This window comes from Salminus brasiliensis, chromosome 13, assembly GCF_030463535.1.
Source record: "Salminus brasiliensis chromosome 13, fSalBra1.hap2, whole genome shotgun sequence".
NCBI classification, from domain to species: Eukaryota; Metazoa; Chordata; class Actinopteri; order Characiformes; family Bryconidae; genus Salminus; species Salminus brasiliensis.
Window position 1 is genome coordinate 30555914 of NC_132890.1, and position 23899 is coordinate 30579812.

The 23899-nt window shown below is 39.9% G+C and overlaps 1 protein-coding gene across 2 annotated transcripts in view; it reads right to left on the minus strand.

Annotated features, from left to right (window-relative positions):
* Window positions 1–130: 130 nt before the first annotated feature.
* The window catches only part of prtga (protogenin homolog a (Gallus gallus)), a 34030-nt gene continuing 10261 nt past the window's right edge, over window positions 131–23899 (minus strand). The window contains exons 3-19 of one of the 2 annotated variants that reach the window (XM_072694502.1): window positions 18451–18595; window positions 18040–18173; window positions 17611–17907; window positions 17142–17301; window positions 16088–16335; window positions 14436–14600; window positions 13687–13992; window positions 12530–12721; window positions 3987–4082; window positions 3639–3825; window positions 3286–3413; window positions 2764–2934; window positions 2199–2378; window positions 1862–1985; window positions 1501–1639; window positions 1298–1396; window positions 131–873 (exon numbers count right to left, since the gene is read on the minus strand). In XM_072694502.1, coding sequence (XP_072550603.1) covers window positions 460–873; window positions 1298–1396; window positions 1501–1639; window positions 1862–1985; window positions 2199–2378; window positions 2764–2934; window positions 3286–3413; window positions 3639–3825; window positions 3987–4082; window positions 12530–12721; window positions 13687–13992; window positions 14436–14600; window positions 16088–16335; window positions 17142–17301; window positions 17611–17907; window positions 18040–18173; window positions 18451–18595 — 3185 coding nt within the window. In that variant the 3' untranslated portion in view covers window positions 131–459. Of the gene's footprint in view, window positions 877–1297; window positions 1397–1500; window positions 1640–1861; window positions 1986–2198; window positions 2379–2763; window positions 2935–3285; window positions 3414–3638; window positions 3826–3986; window positions 4083–12529; window positions 12722–13686; window positions 13993–14435; window positions 14601–16087; window positions 16336–17141; window positions 17302–17610; window positions 17908–18039; window positions 18174–18450; window positions 18596–23899 lie in introns of both variants that reach the window. The other variant, XM_072694501.1, reaches the window with a different exon arrangement.

Here is a 23899-nt window from a genome sequence, read left to right on the forward strand (position 1 = left end):
AGATGTGGCTATGGATGAGCTGAAGCCACCAGTCCAGCCTCGAGTCACAGTTAGCCACAGCAGTATTTTAGCCTGAAGCTATGCTTGTAATAATAATAACGTAACGAGAGGCTCTTGCTCCTCTTCTCCTCCAGTGATATACTTGCTTAAATACTGTCTGCAAACGTAACATCACACGCTTCACATTGTTTGGACAATCTTTTCAAAAACATTCAACGGTGGGTAAGGGTTTTTCTTTCAAACTGAAATGTTTAAAAAAAATAATAATGAAAAGAAAAGAACACATTCAATGAAACAGAGGACTCTGAACTCAGACGGCTCTGGGCCTGTTCTGTGATTCAAAGTATCCTCGTGTTTGGAAGCCTCTGCTTATTAGTCCACTGAAGCAGAGGGGAGGTAGAAAGTAAGGCCTGATGAACACAAGGCCCGAGGTGGGGATTTATTAGTAACAGCTCACCACTAAAGGGCAAGGACAGCTACACAAGTTTCGCCATTGTTTACATCCTCCCGACCAGCAGATGGCAATGTAATATCACTCAGCTCAACAGCGTGACATGGCTCACACTCCTTTCCCATGTGATCTGGACTTCCCTCAGATTCGCCGCATTCCTCCTTGCTGAGGGACGGGGGACGGCTGTTTGTGCCCGACGACAGGTTGGCCATCTCCATTTCGTCGTGCGAGTAGCGCCCAGAGTCTCCAGTCTCGTGGCTGCCTTCACTGGAGTGGGAGCCCTCTGTGTCGCTCCCAGGTGTTCCCAGCAAGGCGTGGAGGGAGGAGGGCAGCTGCAGAGACATCCCAGGCTCCTGGCCGGAGGGGTGTAATAGAGTGGTGCCTGGCTGATATAGGAAGGAGGAGCAAGAAACCTCCTTCAACTGCTGAGAGAGATTGAAAGCCAAAGCAGAGGAAAAGAGAAAATGAATGATACAGCATTAACACTTGTTAACTCCTCAAACCCTTAGCTTGTAAAGGCTTTTTAATATTAACTCATATTACACAAAACCTACACACAGATGGATGTATATATTTAAATCAATCAAAACAAAAATGTACTAATTAAATCAGTCAAAAGGGAAATATTGAGTGTTAGGTGTGGCAGTTGTACAGAAAACACTATTTTGTCAAAGATTCTGTGATATTTATCAAACAACAAATCTGTGTGTCTCTGTGAGTCATTTCACACTTTAAAAAAGCATCCTAACAGAAACAGCAAGGCTATATATTATAAAAATATAGTTTTATATATTTTAAATATATATATTTAAATTTATTAGGAAACACTTGTGCCCTATACCATACCTTCTCATCCTTCCGAAATAAATTCCATCTTTGTTCCTTCTTCTTCTCGGCTGTGTGTCTGACAGGGCCGTAGCTGTTAATGATCAAATCTGTCCCACCCTGAGAATTAAAGAAATGCTTTTGTCAGCATTTTTGGACACAGGAGCCACCACTTATTATCAACATACAATAATACATTTTAGATTCAGTTGCATTCAGCTTACCTTTGAATCAATAAAATGATCTCTCATCGTGGGAACTATGACATCGGCACTCTCAGCTTGACTTTCACCAACTCTGTGAATTGCAGTAGGTACGGCTTGACTACTTTCCGGCCTTATGATTTTAGTGGTAAATGATTTCCTGTAATGTAGTATAATCACATTTGTCACTAAATCACAATTTAATCAGCATTGAATCATCAAAGTGAATCACCGAATCTATATGTAAATCATGTAAATCACTAAACCATCCACCATAATTGTTGTATTACAAGTCAACATCTATATATCAAACATCCAGCCATTTAGTCCTTAGAAACATGACTTAAAGGACATAAAACTTAAAATGCAGGTGAGCACTTACTTGGCATTCCCTCTGCACATCAGAATGAGTGCACAGATGATGATGCATGTGAGAGCAATGGAAACGCCTACAATAATGCCTGTCATTGACTGCTGGTCCAGATGATAAAAGCCATCAGAAAACACTGCAGGGACACATTAGGAACAGTCAAACAACAATGAAAAACAAATCAAAATGAGCACACGTATACATACAGCAGAATCAATATCCGTAATAAATACTCCTCAATGTACCCTGTTTATCTGTAGTATTAAAATGCTGTATTAATCTTGTATAAGATCAAATGAAAAAAAAATAAAGGGGTCATTATTGGATAGTTTGTAGTTTTCCTACATACCAGTGGCATGGGTGGAGCCATGAGAGCGAGAGACATGTCCAGAGGAGTGACCATTGGTGCTAACATGAAGTTCCACAGCAGATGAGAACGGCCCATCTCCCATCTGATTGGACGCAGATACTTTGACCAAGTAGACATTGCCAGGCTGCAGATTCTCCAACAGAGCCATTGTGATGCTCCCTGATGAAAGAAATCACTGTATTAGTGAATCAATGACAAAAATCAAAGCTCAATTTCTATAGCCATTTCTTTGTGTGTCAGTTATTGTTTTTAATATGTAAGATGCTAATTGCTTTTGATAGTTTTTCAGTAAATTTAAAGATCACAATACAGGAAACCAGAAGGTTTTATTTCAAGGTTTCAAGAATAGAAAGGAGTGTCTATCAATTATATTAATTCTAGATGTAAAAGCTTAATTACACCCTTAATGCAAAACACATAAAATCTCCAATTTATGCATTTTGGGAGCAAGTTTACACTCGTTTGCTATGCATTTAAAACACACTGGAGACTGCCTGTTCTCCACACATGTACATACACACACACACACACACATACTATTCACCTTCTCTCTGCAGGATCTGCCACTCGCCAGCAACCCACGCTTTGCGTGATGCATACAGGATGGTGTAACGTGTCACAGCAATATTGGGCTCGTTAGGCGGTTTCCATGACACCAGTGCTGTGTCTCCTTCAATCAGAGTGACTTTAACACTTGTTGGGGGCATGGCCGGAGCTGAGAGAAGCAACAGAAAGACCAATTAGTATCAGCCAGAGCAACCACACAGCAATGGTGATGCATAATTCAATAATGCATCAATTCACCTGCTGGATGGAATCTGAATGAGAGACTCCTTGAAAAAATAATTGAAAAACTATTGGTATAGAATATTGGTCTAATGTTCATTTATTTATTATAACCACTTTATTGTTTTGCCTAACTGTGATTACTCAATTCTTCATCAAATTAATAAGAAATTCCTCAATTCCTCAAAAATAAGAAAATCCTCAATACTGACATGTCTACTACTAATACTTTAATAACAACTTCTACCACTACTATCAGCTTTTGTTATTTAGGTCTCACCATCTGGCAGAGTATTCTGATACACCACTGGGCTCCAGGGGCTGGTAAGCTGGTCCACATGCAACCGCACAGCAAACTCATATCGAGTATTTGCCTCCAGATCTTTCACAAGCAGACTCTGATCCCCTCTGCAGCCCAAAAATAACAGACAAACAGAAAGAAAGAGTGAGAGATGATTATGTATCTTCACAGAACATGTTCAATGTATATGTCACATCTTGTGTTGCTGAACTGAATGGATTTCAGGATTTCAAATTAACTGGCTTAATCCTTCTAACGTAGTTTTATTCTGTCCTTCTGCTTTGTCTCTTAATCATATCCCTTTCAGACTCTCTGAGATCAGTGATACTTACGTCTGTAGGTAGAGCACCAGTGAGGCGTTCTGGAGGCCGACCGGGTTGCAGCGGACGGTGTAGTTGACAGTTTGGCCTCCGGTAAAGGCAGGCCGAGCCCAGTGCAGGTAGACAGAGGAGGAACTGTTTGTCCGTGCGTACACATGATGTGGAGGAGGAGGTGGGGGCACCAAACGATCACGCACCGCTTTAACACAAAGCAACATTATACACAATATGTCAGTAAAGCAGTAAACAAGAACAGACACTGGCATAGAGAATAAAGTAAACATTTTAGTTTAGTTTTTCTGCAGTCCAAATATTAAACATGTACATTCAACAACTGTATATAGCACATGCAGTCCTTACAGACACATCCTGGAGTGCTGATGGTCCGGTCAGCCTGGTAACCCTCCCCTATGAAGTTGAAAGCCAGGAGCTTAACATGGTATTTCTTCCTGGGATCTAGATGAAACAGTGAGAGAAAATTCAAACTTCATATGCTTCCATAGCGGTGATGTAATATCATGATTATCATTCATTCATGATGCAGATCATGTCACTGTAGTTTCCACATCACAGATATCCTCAGTATTTCTAACATATTGGTTATAACATAAAATAGGGCTGCACAATATAAAAAAATTACATTGCAATAGTACATTTTCTGCTATACATATTCTATATACAAGAATTTCCACCGAATATCGGGCAGATAGAATAATTCTCTGGTAGATCTGTCATGGGAAATGAGAATAATGTGAATTGTCTTTTGAAGCAAAAAGTTTTTAAATTAATTTAAATTTCCCTTGTGCACATCCTGCGATGCAATTGCACTGATGATGATGAAATGATATACTGTGCAGGCCTAATGTAAAACCTCAAGAGATTAGTATTAAGTGTACAAATAATTCTATTTAACGTCCAACTGGTTGTTTAAAGGGTATGCTGAGTAACAAGCTTTGTTTTTACTTCACCACTGTTTTATGCTACATTGTTTCTAATCTAACTTACTAATATACCTCAGACAATTGAAATATTGTGAGATGTAATTGGAAGTGTCTCCTGAAGATGTTTTTAAGTATGACAATATTACATTTTTGCCATGTGGCCGATCCCTAATCTTCCATGTCAGAGAACAGAACAGTCAGGAACCATGAGTGGTCAGAGGTAGTGTGAGGAGGGGGGGGCAAAAGTCCTCCCTCTATACCTCTAAATATATTGTCATCTCATCCAACCCCCTAAGGAGAAGAGAACACTGCATACAGACACACGAGCCACATGGCCACTGGTCACTTCTCTTTCAAAGACTGGGCACTGAGGTTAAACCAGGGAACAAAAGATCATGGGAAACTGAGAAAAGGTCAGTGACATGGCCAAAGTCAGGACCATGAAGACAAAGACAATTGAGCAGATGTTGGTTCTGTGACCATCAGAGTGGTCAGTCTTTGATTAGTTGTTAAAAGGCAAACACTATTCTAAAGCATCAAAGATGGCAAAATAGACAAGATATAATATCATGCCAGTAAAAGGCCAATAGCCTTGGTAAGTAAGCAGGTGAACTGTATCACAACAGCATGACAATGCCCTTATACCAGCAGCAGGACAATCTACTGAAAACTCCAGGGACTTCCAGAAATAGCAGTGTATCTGTGAAGCTAATGAGCTCCAGCCTAGCAAGAAAACACATGCATGCAAACACACCCACACACATCACCACTTATTGCACCAACACAGAAGTAAGGTCAGGCAGCTAAATGTCTCATACTACTGAGAAAAACAGAATGAGGTGAGACTTGCAACATTCAACACTGTTTGTACTGAGTCATTTAATAAAACAGAGTAAATCTTGGTGACTGAAGGTTTCATGTTTAATGAAGTGCCATCACACTTGATATATTTTATTTAATGTACACTAATTGTATGTATGAATTACAACAACAACAATCTAATTTGTGCAGTTCGGCAGATCTCCGGAACTGCATCTAAATCCAGCAAGATTTTCTACTTGCTGAATGCAGTATATCCCACAGACACTAGGTGGCACACAACCACAAAACATAGTCACAGTTTGATATGCAGGGCATTACATACTGTCAGCTTGGCAGCTTTACACCAATTTTAAGATGCCAGTTTTCTCTAAGGTTACTGTTCATATTTTTACAGCAAATTAAAAATAGATTTTTGGATAAATATATTACATTGTTATATACTGATTAGTGTGTTTTTTACTGACATGGTAAAGTAAATAAATATTAAATTACATTGTCAGTGAGGACTCAGCAGTGACAAGAACTATGAATACAAATATCCAGTTAACACTGTATACAGTCTGCAAAAGTCTGGGCACCTCTTGTCAATCTTAGGTATCACACATTTGCTTTATAATATACAATTACTACCCACCACTGACCACAAACAGAGGTGATCCAAACTCACAGTAGGAGCATTTGATTAAAACCAGTTTTTGGCCTTTGTATCGGGTAGTGATAGGTGCTGTCTGTGCTCAGGTAGCAGGAAGTGAGTGGATGGCCGGAAAGGGGTGTGGTTTCTGGATTCCGAGCCTGGGGAACAGGTTAAGGTTCAAGCTCAGATAAAACTCCTACAGAATCTGGGGTCAGAGGTCAGCAACATGAGCTGGGCCTCTTTCTGCCTTCTACAGCCCTCTCAGAAAGAGATGGGGGGGGAGAGAGGATAGTGATGTCCCTCTCCCAACATTACATGCGCTTCTTCCATGACTTGAGGTATTATTCAGATGATCCACCTTTCAGAAAGGGCAGTGAATCAGCACTGCTCCTGGCAGATTCAACACTTTGATAGAAAGAGGTTTTGATATATTGTTATCTCTTCATGAATCTGATACACCAACCATATAGGTGAACTCTACAGGTTTACAATGACTGATGTTACCCCACCTGTTGCTGCACAATACATCAGCCACCCTCTACTCTGACCATCAATGGAAGGGGGACACCATGCATGATAGCAACACATGAGCTACAGTCAGTAAACCTACAGTAGTAACCTATGGTAGGTATATCTGATAAAATGGCCAATGATTATTAGTATTTTGTGTGGTATTCTGTATTTTATGCATCCCTTATAGATTTATTAGTGTATTAACATGAATGTACAATCATGTGTGCATGTATGAAATTTCTCCAGTCCTGTTTTTCTAATTTTCAAAATCTAAAACTGTTGCAAAATGCTAAATACATGCTTTGTGGGGATTTAAATATTGAGACTGCTAAAGAGCATATCTGCTCTAAACTTTATCCGCTTAAAATCACAGCCTTTTTTGCATCTTAAGATATATCATTCAGCAAAAACTGGGGAAAGCACTGCAAAGTGGTGGATCTATTCTTAGGATACGAGAGTGTGAAACATGGGCCTGCCAACAGCTCCTGGCCGTGATATTGCATTCAGTAAAGGCATCAGATAGGATTACTGGTCCCCAAAAGTTTCCAATGACTGTTAATCATGTTAGCTTTCTTTAAATGGTTTTAAATGTAAAAGTTTTACACTGAGTTCTTTCTATTCAGCAAAGTTATAAAGACTTTGGCTGAGCACAGAAACAGACCTGCCCTTGTCCCCAGTGCACACTCGCCTGGGGTCACTATACCACACACTGTGATGGGGGAGTGAGAGGGGATTGTGTGTGTGGGGGGGTTGGGGTGGGGTTGACATCTGGGCCATGACCTTTGACATAGAACGGGCAAGCCAAATCCTGCGGTGAAATGTGTGTGTGTGTGTGTGTGTGTGTGCAAGAGGAGAGAGAGAAAGAGAGACAGTGACAGAGTAGAAGACAAAAAATAACAAAAGAAGTACCTAAAAACCATGACACAGCAAAACACACACACATACATACACTACAGAGTCATGTGGCAGTTGTTTGTGCAAAGTCATACTTTCGTCATGGAGAGGTTTCCCTTGCTGGAGAACCGGACACACATACCTGCGCTAATCCAAGGTCTCCATGGTGACAGAAAAGAATCCACACACACACACACACACTCCCAAAGCAGCAGCTAAACATAGACACAGATAATTTATTGCTGTTCTGGATTTAATGCATCTGAGGACATCTAAATTCATGATAAACTTTGCAGGAACTTTGTTTATTGCTGTAGAAGCTATTCATTCATCTTCACTCTGTCAACAAGTAGCCCTTCTGTAATGCTTCTGACAAGGCTAAAAAACAACCCAACCAGGCCTTGGGCCACATGATAAAATCTTATAGGGGCTTACTTGGTCCACAGAGATAATTCAACATATCACTCTACAGCTACAAGCACAAACAAACACACTCAAATAGGGCACAAACTTTAACTTAACCTATCTGCACTGTACAGCACAGAAAACAGAGACGTCACTGTTTCAAAACCAGCCTAAATAGACACACACAGACACACACACTCTAAGACATATTCTACTTTGTCTAAGATATCTCTTCCTCACATAGCTGTCAATCGTTTGTCAGAAAGAAACATACCACAGAGACCACAGGGAGAGAGGGAGCAAGAAAAAGAAAGCCATTGCCAGAAATACACTGTCAACACAAAGTAATGCGTCTAAAGAATTTGGAACTGTGATAATATTGGGAATGAAAATCATTTCCTAACAGAAACAAGATAATATGATGATACTGTAGCATTTTTGCTAACAATATGTTTTTTTGAGTATGTTGTGACAACTGCATATTTAAGGATAGAGAGCATAATTAGTCATGTTTAACTGGCTGTAGCTCAAAATATTTTATATGTGACATATTTCACAATTTCCCCCCAAGAAAACATAAACCAAAAAAACGCAAATATTAAATGCAATATTTTAACCACACTTTCCTGCCGCTAGTTCAAGTCTAGTATAGCATAATTGTATAAAACTCAGGATGTCTACATTTTAAGCATTGAGGCCATGTCTCAAGTCACAATATAAACATAAATGTGACTGCCTGCTCAGAATGGGTTCTTCTGAAACCACCTAATGAATGAACAAGTTTACTGTGCGCTTACCTCACAGAGTGAAGCTGAAATTCCAGCTTAAAAATGGAATGAAAATGGAAGGGAATTCCAGTAAAACCATAAAACCGGTAAATAACTTCCTCATTGGTGCAGCTGTGTCCTAAATCAGCATGCTCTGAACTTAAAGGCAGAGATGTTATACTGAGGTTATGTAACGAAATGATGAATCTATCAGAGGCACGACCAACAACACAGAACACCTCCATGCTGTTTTAATGAATTAAGTGTTCTAGTAAATGATGTAAATTTAAACACACTGCACACAGGTGCTGCAAGTTAGATGTTCTAGTGGAACTAAAGCTGATTCTTGTGTCACATTCGAACGTATGCTGAACAATCCAATCCCACCGGTGGGACCGTATCAACCTGGGACCAGCCACGGCAAATGCCACTGGTGGGACCATATTTTTAAAAGAGAAAAGTAAGCAGGAGTCAGGAACGGCTTTAATATCCTTATTACAAATTAGAGGAAGGGTCATACTGCTCTTGTCTCCGATTTACAGATTTAACATACATTTTTTAAAACATCATGTCTTGATGAAACACAGCTGGTTTTACTGCAGTATTTTTTGAGGTACATTGGCAAGATGTAATGTGCCACATCAAATTTAAAAACTGAAGGTCTGCATTGCACCCCTTTTTTAACTATTCTAGATTCTCTAATTATAATAGAAGCATTTAAAATTGCAATGCCTTCTCTGAAAGACTCTTCCTAAAAAAGAAATAATTCTACCATTATTTACTAGATTGTTTCTTCTCCCACTCAGCATATTGAATGCCCCCTTTATTTACCATAGCTTCCTTTTAAAACCTCCCCCAAGCAGAACACTCCACTGTACATCATAATGTCATTCCAACAGCAGAGAGTAGAGAAGAGCAGATCAATACTGAGAAACCCTTTCCACTGTGCATGTGAGAGGTCAAAAAGGATTGGTCGATTACATTTAAACTCCACATTATAGCTGACCTAAACTGACGGGAACACCCAGCTTTAATTAAAAGGGCCTAATATCAGGAGTATTAGCACTTAGCAAATGTGGACCAGTACATACAGAGGAGCCCTCCTACATGTGGTAGGGCAGTGAATCAGGTATGCATATGGTACGGTATACATAATGGTAATGTTATACATATATGTGACAAAGGGAGAGTCTCCATAATTCTTTCCAGCAAATAATAGCAAACAATAATAATAGGTAGTCTATAATACCAAATCTAGTCAGTGTTCCAGACAGGAAATGTGGTCAAATTGAGTCTTTTACATTAGGAAAGAACCAGAACTAGGTCTTAACCATTAAAGGAGCTCTGGGAAACTGATCTCAGATGAGTGTCAATCAGGCAACACTAACCTGCACCACCATCTGTCTTATGCACTGACAGCAAATATGTCACCTCTGGCCTGGCCAAATTTGTACTTATATTTTACACTGCTGACAGGACTGATGTGAAAACAGTGTGTGTGAGTTAGGGAGTATATGTTTGTATGAGGATGTGTGCGGCTGAGTACAGTGAGAGTTTAAAGAGCCTATGTGTGTGTGCATATGAGGAACATGTCTGGATAAGTGGTGTAACAATATACACATTTCACAACACAAAAACGAAATCCTGACAGAAGCAAAATCAACACATGTATGTATTGTATTGTAGTGTATATTATGTATGTGAATATGTGGTCTGTGTGTACATGTGCATGTTTTTCTCTCTGGTCATTAAAACTCAGGATGGTCATCAGAGTCTCAGTACAGCCAGCAGCTTTGAAGTGAAACTCCCCCACCAGCGCAAGCTCACAGCAACCATAAAACCCACCGTAAATCTCTCACGTAACAACCCTCTTTCTCTCTCTCTTCTCTTTTTCTTTTCTGTTCCATCTCTCTCCTCTCCTTACAAAGACATCCATATATCTTGCCTCCCACTCTTGACGTTTTCTCCAAACTCACATTACCTCCCGTGAGATGACTGCTGTGGGAACTCAGCAAGGCTATCAGCCAAATCTCCAATCACTAACACTGTTCTCCCACTGTTTTGCTTACATTTCGGGTACATGAGTTTAGTTCCACTCTTGAATATATCATAAGATCAAACACCTACAGTTTGTGTAATCATGCATCTACTTAGTAGGGCCTGACTGATTTAATGATTGGCAAACTGGCCAACTTTGAGGTCAAGCAGATATATTGGTATCGACATAAATGGTGCTGGTAAAGCAACATAATTTAAAGCCCCTGGGAACAAATTTGATATATTAAATTTTCTTGTATAATACCCAACCTGGATGCTAAGTGAAGCGCTCAGCAATGTTTAAATATAAATATTTGAATACTGAAATATAAATGTCTAAAATCGTCAGAATGCACTCCCCAGATCTCTCTGAGAAAGGTCTGGAAAATTCTAATAAATGTATGTGAGCCTTCTTGAGCTGCTCAAGCTTTAGTTTCCCAGGTTTAGCTTTAGCTTTAACTTTAGCTCTATAGATTGTACAGGCTTAGAGAGGGCGAAGTCATGTTAGGCTTGTGATTGGTCAGGGGTATGCTGACATAAACTGACCTCACTTTTAGCACCAGCCATTTCACATCAAGAAAAAAGCAATACTGGTGAAACACAGCAGACAATTATTAGACTTTGGGAAGATATTAATAAGACATACTCTGTATGGACAGACACAGGGGGACCTAAGCCAGATTAACTTCATTAGAAAGAACTCAGATTTCAGTAGAAAGAACTCTTAGACTTAGGTTCCCAGAGGCTTTAAAGGTTTATATTGTTTTATATTATAACTTATGGACATGCCTAATATGATTACAGCAAATATCTTGGTGAGTAAATCTCTGAATCTAGTGAATACAAGTAATATTTTGTATGTGATTGTTTTAAGAATATTTAACATGTTTTGAGACATCAGTCAAGACTTTTGAGATCCTTACAATTGTCATCATTCCAAACATTGTCATGAGTCCATTTTACAACATACAGAATGTTTCCGTTTCTCCTCTGAATCTAGAACCAGTCTCTCTAATACTCAGACACCATTAAAACTGGTTTTAGATCAAGAAAATCCTCAGTTTCCCCCCGCTGATCCCGAACTGCTCTGAAAGTCAGCTGCTGCCCAGCTGGATGACCTCTCTCTGACCACAGATGGTCACTGCTCCCGCTAAGCATTGTGGGATGGTCCACACAGCCACTGTTCACAAACGGGGCGAGACCTCATAGGCGACCGAGGACGAGGCCAAACACACCGCACCCCCATCCTCATTCTCAGATCCACAGTAGAGACTCATGGGAAGGCCATTGGGCTGACCAGTATTTAGGCTCAAAGATCAGAGGTCATGCAGGGTCACTATGGAAGGTCAGTAAAGAGGGAGGAGGAAGTGGACATTGGGTTTTTTTGGGGAAAGAGGACTCATGAGGACTTATATCAATCACCCAACAGCTCTACTGTCAATATAGCCAATATCTACCCACAAGCCCCATGCTGGTATTGTTTTCTCTCAGCCAATAGCAGCCACCTTCGGGGTCACTGATAAAGGGGTAAATTGGTCCGGTGGTTTGCTCCGAATTATGCTCTGAACTAATTTTGTTTATAAATATTAAGCTGAAATCAATATATTGTGGACTTTGGTGCATTTTACTGGTTTCTGATTAAATTATTACCATCTCCAAACTTTCACACCACCTACCACTTCAAAACCATCTATTCTTCTATTTATCACTGAACCACACACTACTACCTAAACTTGCAGGTCATTCTCTGACATTACTACTACAAAGCTTGCCAGGCAGGTCAACGATGACTCATTTTAAGGTGGTGCTGTCCAGAACCTGACATCTAACCTGCATCTCGACTAAATACCAATTAGAATATCAACCCCAGAAGATGGTGTCTTTACTCACCCAGTCCTCCAATGGTGTGTTGGTTGAGGTGAGGGGGTAGCTGGATGGGGGCACTTTCAGGCTGGCTCTCCTCATGGTAAAAGAGTCTGTAGCCCTGCATTCCAGCCACAGAACTTCTCACAGCCAAACGCCAGCGCACAGTAACAGTTGTACAGTTCAGGGGCTCTAACTGAAGTTCTGGTGCCAGGGGTACTGGAATTGGGTGAGAGAGAAATAGAGAAACAAGTTACAAAAATATACGTCGCTTTTTAGATGATCTCATCCATTTAGTTCATCCACTTTGTATTTAATGAATGATAAGCCTTTGGATGTAATACGGCACATTTTTAATGGGTTAAAAGCTGAGACATGCACACTATACTAATGTGCAACTGTAAAAACAGCAATACAATGTATGTCACTTTAGCCAGTTAATTTCCATTTATATGTTTACCTCCTAATTTACAACTGTGTTTACTAGTTACCACCAAGTAGCTTTTCATTTGTGCTGTATACTCATAAATAAGAATAGTGGCAATAAAGGTTAACTGGATAATCAGTACTTTCCTGAGCAGTCCAAATAAAACATTTCACATGCCCCATTCTGGAGAGTATAAAGCTAACTGCCCCATTCATAAAACACATTTGACTGGCGAGTAGATTCCAACGCCACCCCTGTGGTCTTGAAGAAAACATCCTTTCACTCTGATGTCACATCCGTTTTGCCATTTCTCTTTTTCCATGCTAATGACTTTGGTCGGGAAAACTGGTCTTGGATCAGCATTAAAAATATTTTCTAGATGTAGTACTCGGTGAACTCAATGGACATTTATTCTGCTTCTCCGACCTCAAGGGGTCCGCAGGCTCTCATTTTATAACCCGTGACTGAGGCTTTTCCCATGTGCCCCACAGTCAGGGTCAGAGATCACTGCAGTAACCAATTCAACGTCTTAACAAGACTGTTATAGCAAACACTAAAGATGCACAGAGAGACAGAGAGAGGCCAGGATAGAAGAGAGACAGATGAGGGAAAAATAAATAGTGGGGAGAGGAGCAAAACTACTTTCACATTTGAAAGTTCTGTATGAGTGTCCATAACTCACTCTCATGACTACAGTTACTGTTTAAGTCTTAAGAAAAATAACTGAATAGAAACTGAAGTGCTTGGTGACCATCACCTTCCCCACTGGAGGCTTTGGGGGTCCTGTGTGAAGTCCATGCAGATGGCTCACACCAACCCACACTGGTGGCAACTGCAATCCGCAGCAGATAGACCATATCAGGCTGCAGTCCCTCCAGCAGGTGCTTGGTTTGGTCCCCAGGAAGTTCCAGTTGATGTGTGACTCCTTCTGAGCTGGGCCGGTACCACAGACGGTAAGCAGAGATACGTCCCCGGCTCAGCTTCTGTGAAAGCGGCTGCCATGACACCTGGATGTCTGTAGGACTGCGGCTGGTTAGAGATAACTCCGGAGCACGCACAGGAACTGAGTGAGAGACAAGAACAGAAAGGAGTGAAAATACTAAAAATTACTTTACATTACTTGTATAACTACAGCCCTGCTGATGGACCTCCTAGAGGTGGTGAATTAAAATACTTCAGTAAATCTAAAAAAGAGCACGGGTGAGATGGACTACTCTTCTCGGTATCACCCTGTGTAATGATTTACCAGAATCCTTTCATCTGTTTCTCTCACCCAACCCTCCCTTCCTCTCTCTCTTTATCCCTTTGTTCATCTTCCCAGAACAGACCACTTGTTTGTCCCTGAAGAATGCAAGGTTATGCACTACACCTCAGGTGATATGGTTAAAACGATGATCAACCTTTGGCCTACTCAAACAGACCTGTGTACTAGAATGCTCCATCACACATATTTATATATAGTGTTTCTAGTGTCTTTTCCGATGATGTAATGCACATCACACTCACCATCCTCAAGTGTGTGTTGTATGATGTTGTCGGACATGCGGCTGGCACCCATAGGCATGTACGCAACAATGTAAAAAGTGTAGTTCCATGCAGGTTCCAGGTCATCAATGATATAACGGGTGGTGTCGTTGCCAATGACAACCTGATACTCTTCATTGTTAAGACCTGCAAAGCATAGGACTGGTTATAACGTGATGTCAATGAATTAGATTATATCATAAGATGTTTTTTTTCATTTATGCTAAATATTTAAATAAATCATTGATTTAAAAAAGTGTTCTTATTCAAGAGTTTCAAAGTCTGGGCTAAAGTAGTACAAACACCTGCTTCCTTTGTATACAATGACTTCTTTTCCACACAATAATTAGTACATAACTGCTTAATAAGATCCCTGTTCAGCTCTTTGATTCTTCCACATAAATTCTATTCAGCTCTTTGGTAATGAACCTGTATGGTTATTCTAAACAGGGCCCACCATACAACAGGAATGTCAACTCAATCAAACTGGTCACGCCTTCTTCAACAGGCGATTTTATAGTAATGACTGAAGCCAAATTCCACATGCTGATTTTCTCACACAGTCAACGTGTCTGATAAGGCTTTAATTAGTCCAGATTAGGCAGACCACACAAAAGAATCCTTCAGAGCCTCACATGGATGAATTCACAATTCCTGACCCTCCAAACAAGATCCTTAAGGAGCAACAGAAAAAGGCCTTGTTCTCTGCCTGAATAGCCACATCGCTGACTTTGACTGCTGGACTTTTACTGAGGTTTAAGAAACCTCTACAGACAATGCACATGTCCTGGGGCAAACACTGCTTCCCTACACACAAACGCTGGACTGAACAACTCTAATACAGCTTAATTGGGCAACTTTTTACCCCTATTCCCTCACTTCCGAAAACAATTTCTCTCTCTCTATCTCCCTCCTTCCATGCCTCTTTCACTTCATTATTGCCCTAGTAATTAGGGAAGAAAGCTGGGAGGCTTCTTTAGGCTCCTCTGTCCTGAAACCATAAGAGAACCCAAAAAGAGCAGTCCTGAGCGAATGAGTAGTTCTTCTCCTGACCTGTTTTCTCTCTCTCTCTTTATTTCCCTTCTTTTCTAACCCTCTCTCATTATGTCTGAAAGTGCTGGCAGGTGTTTCTTTTGCTAACTTTCTTCGTATATAAAAGCAGCTTAAAGGCATTCTACAGCAATAATTAGGCTGAAAAGGGATATTCTAGTAAAAAAGTGACTTTTGCTTTATTAACAATGACTGGGCCCAGCAAGCTGAAACACCACAATGAGGCCAAAGCCATGTTCCCATAACTGGCCTTTTTGCTTCATGTAGACAAGAATGTTCAACACTAAACAAATGTATCTTCAAGAACTACTGGTCTATCCATGTTATAAGAAATAGCAAACTGCTGTTTTTAAAATCTATTTTGAAAATTGAAAATTCTGCATGTTGCTGGTCACAATTGAGCTTACTGGCAAAACTGTTCAACAAAGGAAAGAACAGTACATCAATCAAAGAGGCTTTCTTTATAAAGTGATAGAAAGCACAACAGATAAATAAGTCACCATAGGAGACACCTTAGAAGACACCTTAGAAGTTGGCATGATGGAGCATCTGCACTGAGATTCCAGAAATCTGAAACTATTTACCTTCTGCCTTCATGTAGTGGATGGAGTAGGCGATCACTTTGTCAGAGTTGTAGTGCGGCCTCTCCCAGGCCAGCAGGATGGCTGAGCTGGACACGGTGTCAGCGCGGATGTTTCGAGGGGCGCTGGGCCGATCCTCTGACATCACCACAATCAGACGAGCCGTGGACAGAACTGAGCCCTGATCGTTCTCTGCCTGACACTGGTAAATCGCATCATCTTCTGGAATAATCTGGTTTATCACCAATTTACTGAAATATGGAAATTTTTTAATAAACCAATTATTCTCTCAAGGTCATCTTCAAACATAAAAATGTAAAACATTATCATCCCTTTTATTTATTTTTTTTCTAATTTAATTCCAAGTCATTTTAAACCACCTCCTCCCAGTTCTTCTCTGCCCTATCTCTAATTATCAAAAGTAGGTTTGGCCTTTTATCTTAAAGTAGATGTCGAGTAACTTATATTTTAATGTTATACCATAGTACTACAGGAATTCCACAACCACAGGTAACCATTTCATAATGCAGTCAAATACTAGTCTCAACTATTCCCACTGCATCTCTCAAACCGGATCCTATAACAAACACAGAACCGCATACGCTTGTGATTAAAGGAGGCAGGAAAATCAACTAAAATGCCATTTGCAACAGACTGAATTATTAACGCCCCTCTCATTTCACTGAGGGAAGAGGCTAATGAATATTTCAGTGAGACAGAGTTTCCAGCAGACAAATGAGGCATTTTAAACCCCTGGAGATGAGTGTCTCAAGGATGGTTGATAAGCAGGTCGGTAATTTACTTACTTACAGTTCTGGCCATTCAAATACATGTATATATACACACATACATATATATATATACATGTACATATACATAGGTTTGTGTGCAAAACACACTTTCAACAATCCTTATCTATATTTTTATTTCTTGTTTGTGAATACTGACATGATATTTAATTTGCAAAGTTATTACAATATAGTATATTAATAATTATTATACTAGTGTAATAATGACATTTTATCCTATGACTCAAAGATCACCAGATAGCTTTTACCTGTTGTACATCTTGATGCGGCCATTAGCATGGACAGGTTCTCCATTCTTAAGCCAGGTGACGTGAGGGCTGGGTACACCCTCAGCATGGCACACAAAGCGGCCAGTGCCAGCACGTGGTCGGGTCAAACTTTCTGGCCATTCCACCAGAGATGGGGGTGCTAAAATGAGAAAGATGTGCAGTTCATTGTCATATAAGGTGGATTATTGTGCATGGGGGGGAAAGAGATTTTCATGAGTTCTGTGATTTTGATCTAGTATAAAAATGTAATGCCTGCTCAAGACAGCACTGTTATTGTTAGAGTGTGTCCTCTATTTAATACAAAATTGAATTTGCAGTCAAATTTCTTACAAATTATATTGCAAAACCTTCCATAGTCAAACTAATCAAGCTTGAACAGTAAATTTCACTATTCAGCTGTAGTGTACATTTATTATACATGGCATTGCTTCAACACTATGGGCCTTACCAAGCACGGTGACATTAGCAGCAGCAACAGTGTAGTTTCTTGTTCCGGGTGTTGTTGCTCGGCAGACATACACCCCAGCATGCTGCCGCTTTATGTCAGAGATGAGCAGGTTGCCGTTGCCGAGAACTTTAGTGTTGTAAACATCGATGGGTTTGTGATCGGCCCGACTCCAAGAGATCAGTGGCCGAGGATTTCCTACCGCCACACACTCCAGGAGAGCTCTGCCATGTGTCGTCACGGTCATGTTCTGCGGCCCAGCAATGATGTGTGGCCGCTGAGGAATTCTGACAGTGGGAGCTAGAGCATGAAAATAAAGAAATTATAAGGATAAGACAGAATATCAATAATAATAATAATTATGCAAACATTTGTATAACTGCCTTCAGGGTGAAAATTCTGCTTTGGTGTGGTTAGGTCTCTCTAGCTCACCTGGTGTAACAGTCAGTATTGCTTCCACACTCCTGCGACGGCTGGCGATGTTTGCTGCCACACAACGATAACTGCCAGCATCCTTTTGGTGCACTCCCTGAATCTGCAACACTCCACTGGGCAGCACTGTGATTCTGAACCATAAAATATAGCAAAACAAATAAACCAAAAAATACACATTTGGATAAAAGATAATTTCTACTACTCATTAAATATGTACTTATTAACAAAAAAGAAGTCAAATATTGTTACTGATTAAAATGATTAGATCAGCCAAAGAGTGCGTCCCAGTAAACCATAGCTTTTTACTGCTTTTAGTTGTTGCCTCCGGGGTACATATTTATCATCCAGAATTAAGCTGCTGATTTTTGTTTGTTTTGTCTTTTCTTCTAGCAGTCCTGTGGTGTGTACCTGTCAGTGGCCAGCGGTAAGGTGACTCTGTTAAACTCCCAGGTAATGATTGGTGGAGGTACAGCGCTGATTTTACAGGTGAAGCGTGCGACAGAACCCTCCGTCACCACAACAGAGGAAGGCTGCTGTGTGAATGTGGAAATGCCTGAAGACAGAGACACAACATGATGCATTAGTTCTAAAAATCCCCAAAATGGTTAATCTCTGAGAATATAAAATTGATATCCAATGAAAAACATGTCTCTCCAAAATGGTGACTTTCTCAGACAAATGCAGAAACCTGTCAGTGGAATGAAAATGTATAATAAGAGTTTATTCCAAGTAATTTAGAGCATTTATATTGGTCCATTCATCTAGAACTATTCACACAGTGTACAGAGCAGGTACGCTGTGAGGTTCAAACCACAGAGAAAATTGGACTTTGACCATGACATAAAATTAAAATGTTTTTTAATTTGTTGTAAATTTTTATTTAATTGAAATCTTTTTTTATCTCTGTATAGAAAATGTACTGTATTGTGCTACAAAAGCCACAAATACACTGCACAATGCACAAACTCTCTCACTCTCTCTCTCTTCAACCATGCCCCACACATACTTTCTCCTCTCCTCCCACACACAATCAATCTCTTTCTCTCTGTGGATGGTGTAAAGTTGAATGTATTCCCACAGCTTACATTAACCCTGTTTAGCCTAAACTTAATACCAAATTTAGTGTTAGAACAGTAATCAATGACTCTTGCAGAAGACAGACTGCTTATGCACTGTGAAATTGCAAACAAATGATGGCCTACATTTACTATTGTATTCTCACTATCCATATAATTACTAGTATCAGATTGTTTAGTATTCTGTTTAACTGTAATAGTGTTTTAAGGTCACTTCATGCTTACAGATAGATGCAAATTATGACTCTTCCTTGTTATATATCCTTCTTTCCTTTATAAGATATATCCTGCTCTGTGTTCAGAAAATGGACAAATAAAAGTCTATCTTATTTATACTAGCCTTCACGTACTGTGTTGAAGCGGACTAAAAGTGAGTAAAAGGAAAATAATCAAGAAGAGTGAACAAAAGTCACAGTGGAGTATACTAAACCAAAGAATTTAACAAATAGAAAAGTCTGTTGTTTCCTTACAAGTCTTGGATTGGTCCAAAACCAAGGTAATATGCAAACAGGCTTACATGGCTCTATAATTAGCTTTTCACCAGCAAAGACATCAAATAATTTAGAAGAACAAACTTAATATATATGTTTTATTTATTATTTTTAGTTCCAAATTGGTCCACTTTTATATGCACCAAAATGCACCAACCTGTTGATTTGCTCAATCTTAAAGTTTCTACCATCTCTGATGGGTTTGTTTTGTTTGTTCAGCCTAATGGTGGCCAAACATCAACACCTCTTTGGACCACATAATTGGAGAGAGAACGACCACATGTAATTTCCACACTTAAAATCAGCTTCATATTTATGATCTCTTTAATCGGTGAGTTAACAGGCCACCCCTTTTCTCTGTGTCCAAAAGTTGTCACACTGGTGTTCCTTAATCAAAAATCTTCTGTCAATTAAGAAGGTACACGCAAGCCTTTTCTTTGTATTGTAGAACCCTGTCACAGTCAAAGAGTGTTAAAAGAGAGAGGGAAAGGGTCAGTGAAAGGTGATAAGGTTGCTAAAGTGACTGTATCAGATGGAAGAGCGGTGAGAACCAAAAGGTCTTTAGATAAACATCAACAACACGTCAGACCTTACAGCAACACATTGCTGGCCTTTTGGCAACTATCATCCAGTTTGTGTATTTGTGTGTTAAGAATGGGATGGTAGGTGCACAATGAAGGTTTTTTATCCTAATTTTCATTATGAATGAAAATTCTTTGAAATTCAAGTGCTCATCGGAAGGTTGTATATACCAGATGGTAACTAGTAAATACAACTTCACTCTGTTCATAGAGATCCGAAGAATATCCCAAAACAATGACACTGAGTCATCCACAAACACTGCAAAATATCAAAAGAAGTAATTAATTAAATATGAAATGAATCAATATTAGGTGACTGAGCTATCACTATGAATTTGTTTCTCTTCCTTAGTTCTCACTTTCTGCTACCAAACCATGTGCAAATTAGCACCTAGCCACATGGCCTTTTTCTTAAGCTTGGTTGCTAATGCTCCATAATGATCTGGATCTGAGACCCCCTACTCTGAATCAACACCTTGTCGATATCTGATTCACATTAGGTTGTTTACGATCCAAAAACAACAACAAACTTTGCTCCCTGAAAGAAAAACTGTGAAAACTGGAGACTAGATCATGTAAACATGAAACCAAAACACATGGATGTCATCCTGCAGTCACAAATCATCTGTAAACCATGTGGAAAAAGGTGCTGGCAGGAGCTGTGACAAAAATGTGTCTCGGTAAAGATATGTGCCTGCTGTTTATTGGGTCCATACAACGTAACTCACTGTTGGTCTAGGTCTTCCTGCCCAAAACTGGCTGTTTATTTAGTAACCAAAAACTCAAGATTCTGTCCCTCTCCTTATTTTAGCTTCCTTTCTGACCCCTCATTCCAAGACTACAACTTTATAAAACTTTCTACAACAATCTAGCTAAAGAGGCTTACACTTCAACCAAGGCATCTTCAGTAGAAATTTGACAAGAAATTCATTGTCTTAATACATTAAACAAACACCAATAAACCCTTACATCCACAACCACCAATAAACATACTTCACCGTCAGTACTCATATTTTTTAGCGGCATTTGTGTTACATAATAAAAGTGACTTTCTTTGTTGAATACTTAAATGAATTGGTCTATTGTAGAGAACTGTTTTTTTTGTCTTCTGTCTTTTTTTCAGGCTGTGAGCAATAAAACCCCCACTGCTGCTTTCCTCTGTTTCCTCCGTCTAGAATGCCTCACAGAAGCCCAGTCAATGATTAGTTCACACAAATCAATGGCAGCACTGCAGCTGATAAAGACCTTACTATGAATTACATTTCGGGCATGGCTGAGATGAGTGAAACATTTCCCTGGGGCTTCAGAGCGTAATAACACACGCACAGGCCTGCAGTATTTCATGAGTGCATCTGATCAGTGCAGTATAAGAGGGATTTGTACAGTGGAGGGCTGGACGACAGGGACATGTTACACCACAGTAACTAAAGTATGTGTTTAAGTGTGGCCAAACATTGCTTACATGGCAAGCATGAATTAAAAGTTTGTAGAGATGGTAGTTTCATTGGCTGTTTTGTCTAACTTTGTTTCCACACCTTAACATGCAAAGGTAGATCACTAGAAAGCCTTTCACTATGGAAGCAAGACTAGGCAAGCATGTAATCAGTGGGGACCATTATCTCCTGGTTAATGTTAACATTATCTAAGATGTAGTGATTATCAGAACAACACTGGTCTCTCTTCATGACTTAAAGTCATTAATTTCTGAATTCAGGTTTAGAATTCCAACTCACTTTAAGTGAATGTTTCTGCCACAGCAAAGAAAAAGTATTGTCGACACTGCTGTGGTCTCCAAAACTGTAACTTTTATACTACAAAGTTTTAATTAAAACTCTTGTAAAGGTATATTTCAATAGATTTTAATCAGGCAGTCAGATAGGGACATTGATTCTTCTCGATCTGGCTAAAACAGAAGATCTGCAGTGCTAGCAATAATAATCAATAAGAGCAGCAGGAGCTGATTCAATTAACTGACCAAGTCTCAAGATTTTAGCCCCAGTTTCCTGAGGCAGTGATTTGTGCAAGTGTGCACGTGTGTGTGTCTATGTATGGACTGTAAGTGCAAGTCAGGCTCCTGGACGTCTGTGATGAATAGCAATAGATATAGGGTTGGTGAGAGCGGCACTTCTCAGCTCAGGAGGATGCACTCCTCTGGACTCAAATATAAACAAGAGGAAAACACGCCACTGACCTCTGGCCCCATGGGGAGGCATCAGACCATTAGACATAAGAGGAGATTAAAGGAATGAGGATATGTAATTCCTCTTGAACTTTCATTTTTGCCCTTCCTTAGATGTAAAAGCACCTTTCTGTAACATTCTGACTGTTCAACTAAACCCAGGAAGCCAGATGTCAAATTTAGAACTCCCCTTTTCGCCATGAGCAGCATGATGGACCAACCATGTGCATATACTGTTTATTCCAGACTTTTTCTCAATTGGCAAACCACAGTGGTCTTACATTTCTGTAGTCATTTATATATATGGGGAGAGAGAGAGAGAGAGAGAGAGAGAGAGAGGAGGCTTTTCTCTACACCCACCCCCATCCTGTCTCTCCAGCTGGGTGTGTGAGGCATGTATCTTTACCTCAGACATCTTTAATCAAATTACTTCTAAGCAGTTGAGTCACTTGCAGCAGGGCAGCGTCACTCTCCGCAGAACACCAGGTTGTGTGTGTGTGTATGTGAGGGTTTAGAGGGTTATCTCTATCCATAAGATATAAGGCCTGAAAAAAAAGCTTTAGGCTTTTTTTGAAAAGGCTTTATGATTTTTGGCTTGCAGCTAACAACTAAACAACATGATCTTTTGTATCTACTGTTGTAAGCTTGGACAGGCTTTACAGAGGTAGAGATAGACCGTCCAGTGCTTTTGGGGCTGAGGAACGATACATTAATGGAAGCCATATTAACCTTTCCAGGCAAACTTGGTAATGCATCATCATGCAGGGCTTCTGTAATGTTCTCCCTGATAACATACTACCGCATCTGTAGTCACGCAACTCAGTCCCATCCAGTCTGCAACATGGGATATTACTGAATATCCTTTAGACTTAGACTAGCCTTAAACTTCAAAATTGAATTTTATGTTTCTTCCCCAACCCGTGCTTTGTAGCTGTCCCACAGCTGCTCTTATCTGGCCATCTGCCCCTTCCTCTGACCTACCCTTTGACCTCAGACCTCTGCCAAATCCAGGCCAGCACTCTGCCCCACCCGGCTCAGCCTGTCCACACTGCCACAGTAACATACACTCACAAATCAGCACAGGCCAGTATAACTCTAGCACAAATCAGTGCAACACTATTTCAACCCACTACAGACAAGCATAACACTATCTTAATCCCAGTACAGACAGTATGTCAGAAATTTATGCCCACCGCAAATCAGATATTAGCCCTTAGGAAATGAGTTACTGCTGTAATATTACTACACATTACTTAAAAATATTATACACATTATTAATATTACTACTACATTAATTAGGAATTAGGTTACACTGTCAATTCAATTAATTTAAAATGTATTTCTATAGCCTTCACAACAAATGTTTACAGAGATCTGGGTCCGAGCCTCTTTTGCACAAGCTAGTGGCAACAGTAGCAAGAAAAAAAAAACCTTGGATCGAGAGGAAGAAACCTTGAGAAGAACTAAGACTCAAAAGGGAAACCCATCCTCCTCTGGCTGACACAGAATAATAACAATAAAAAGCAAAAC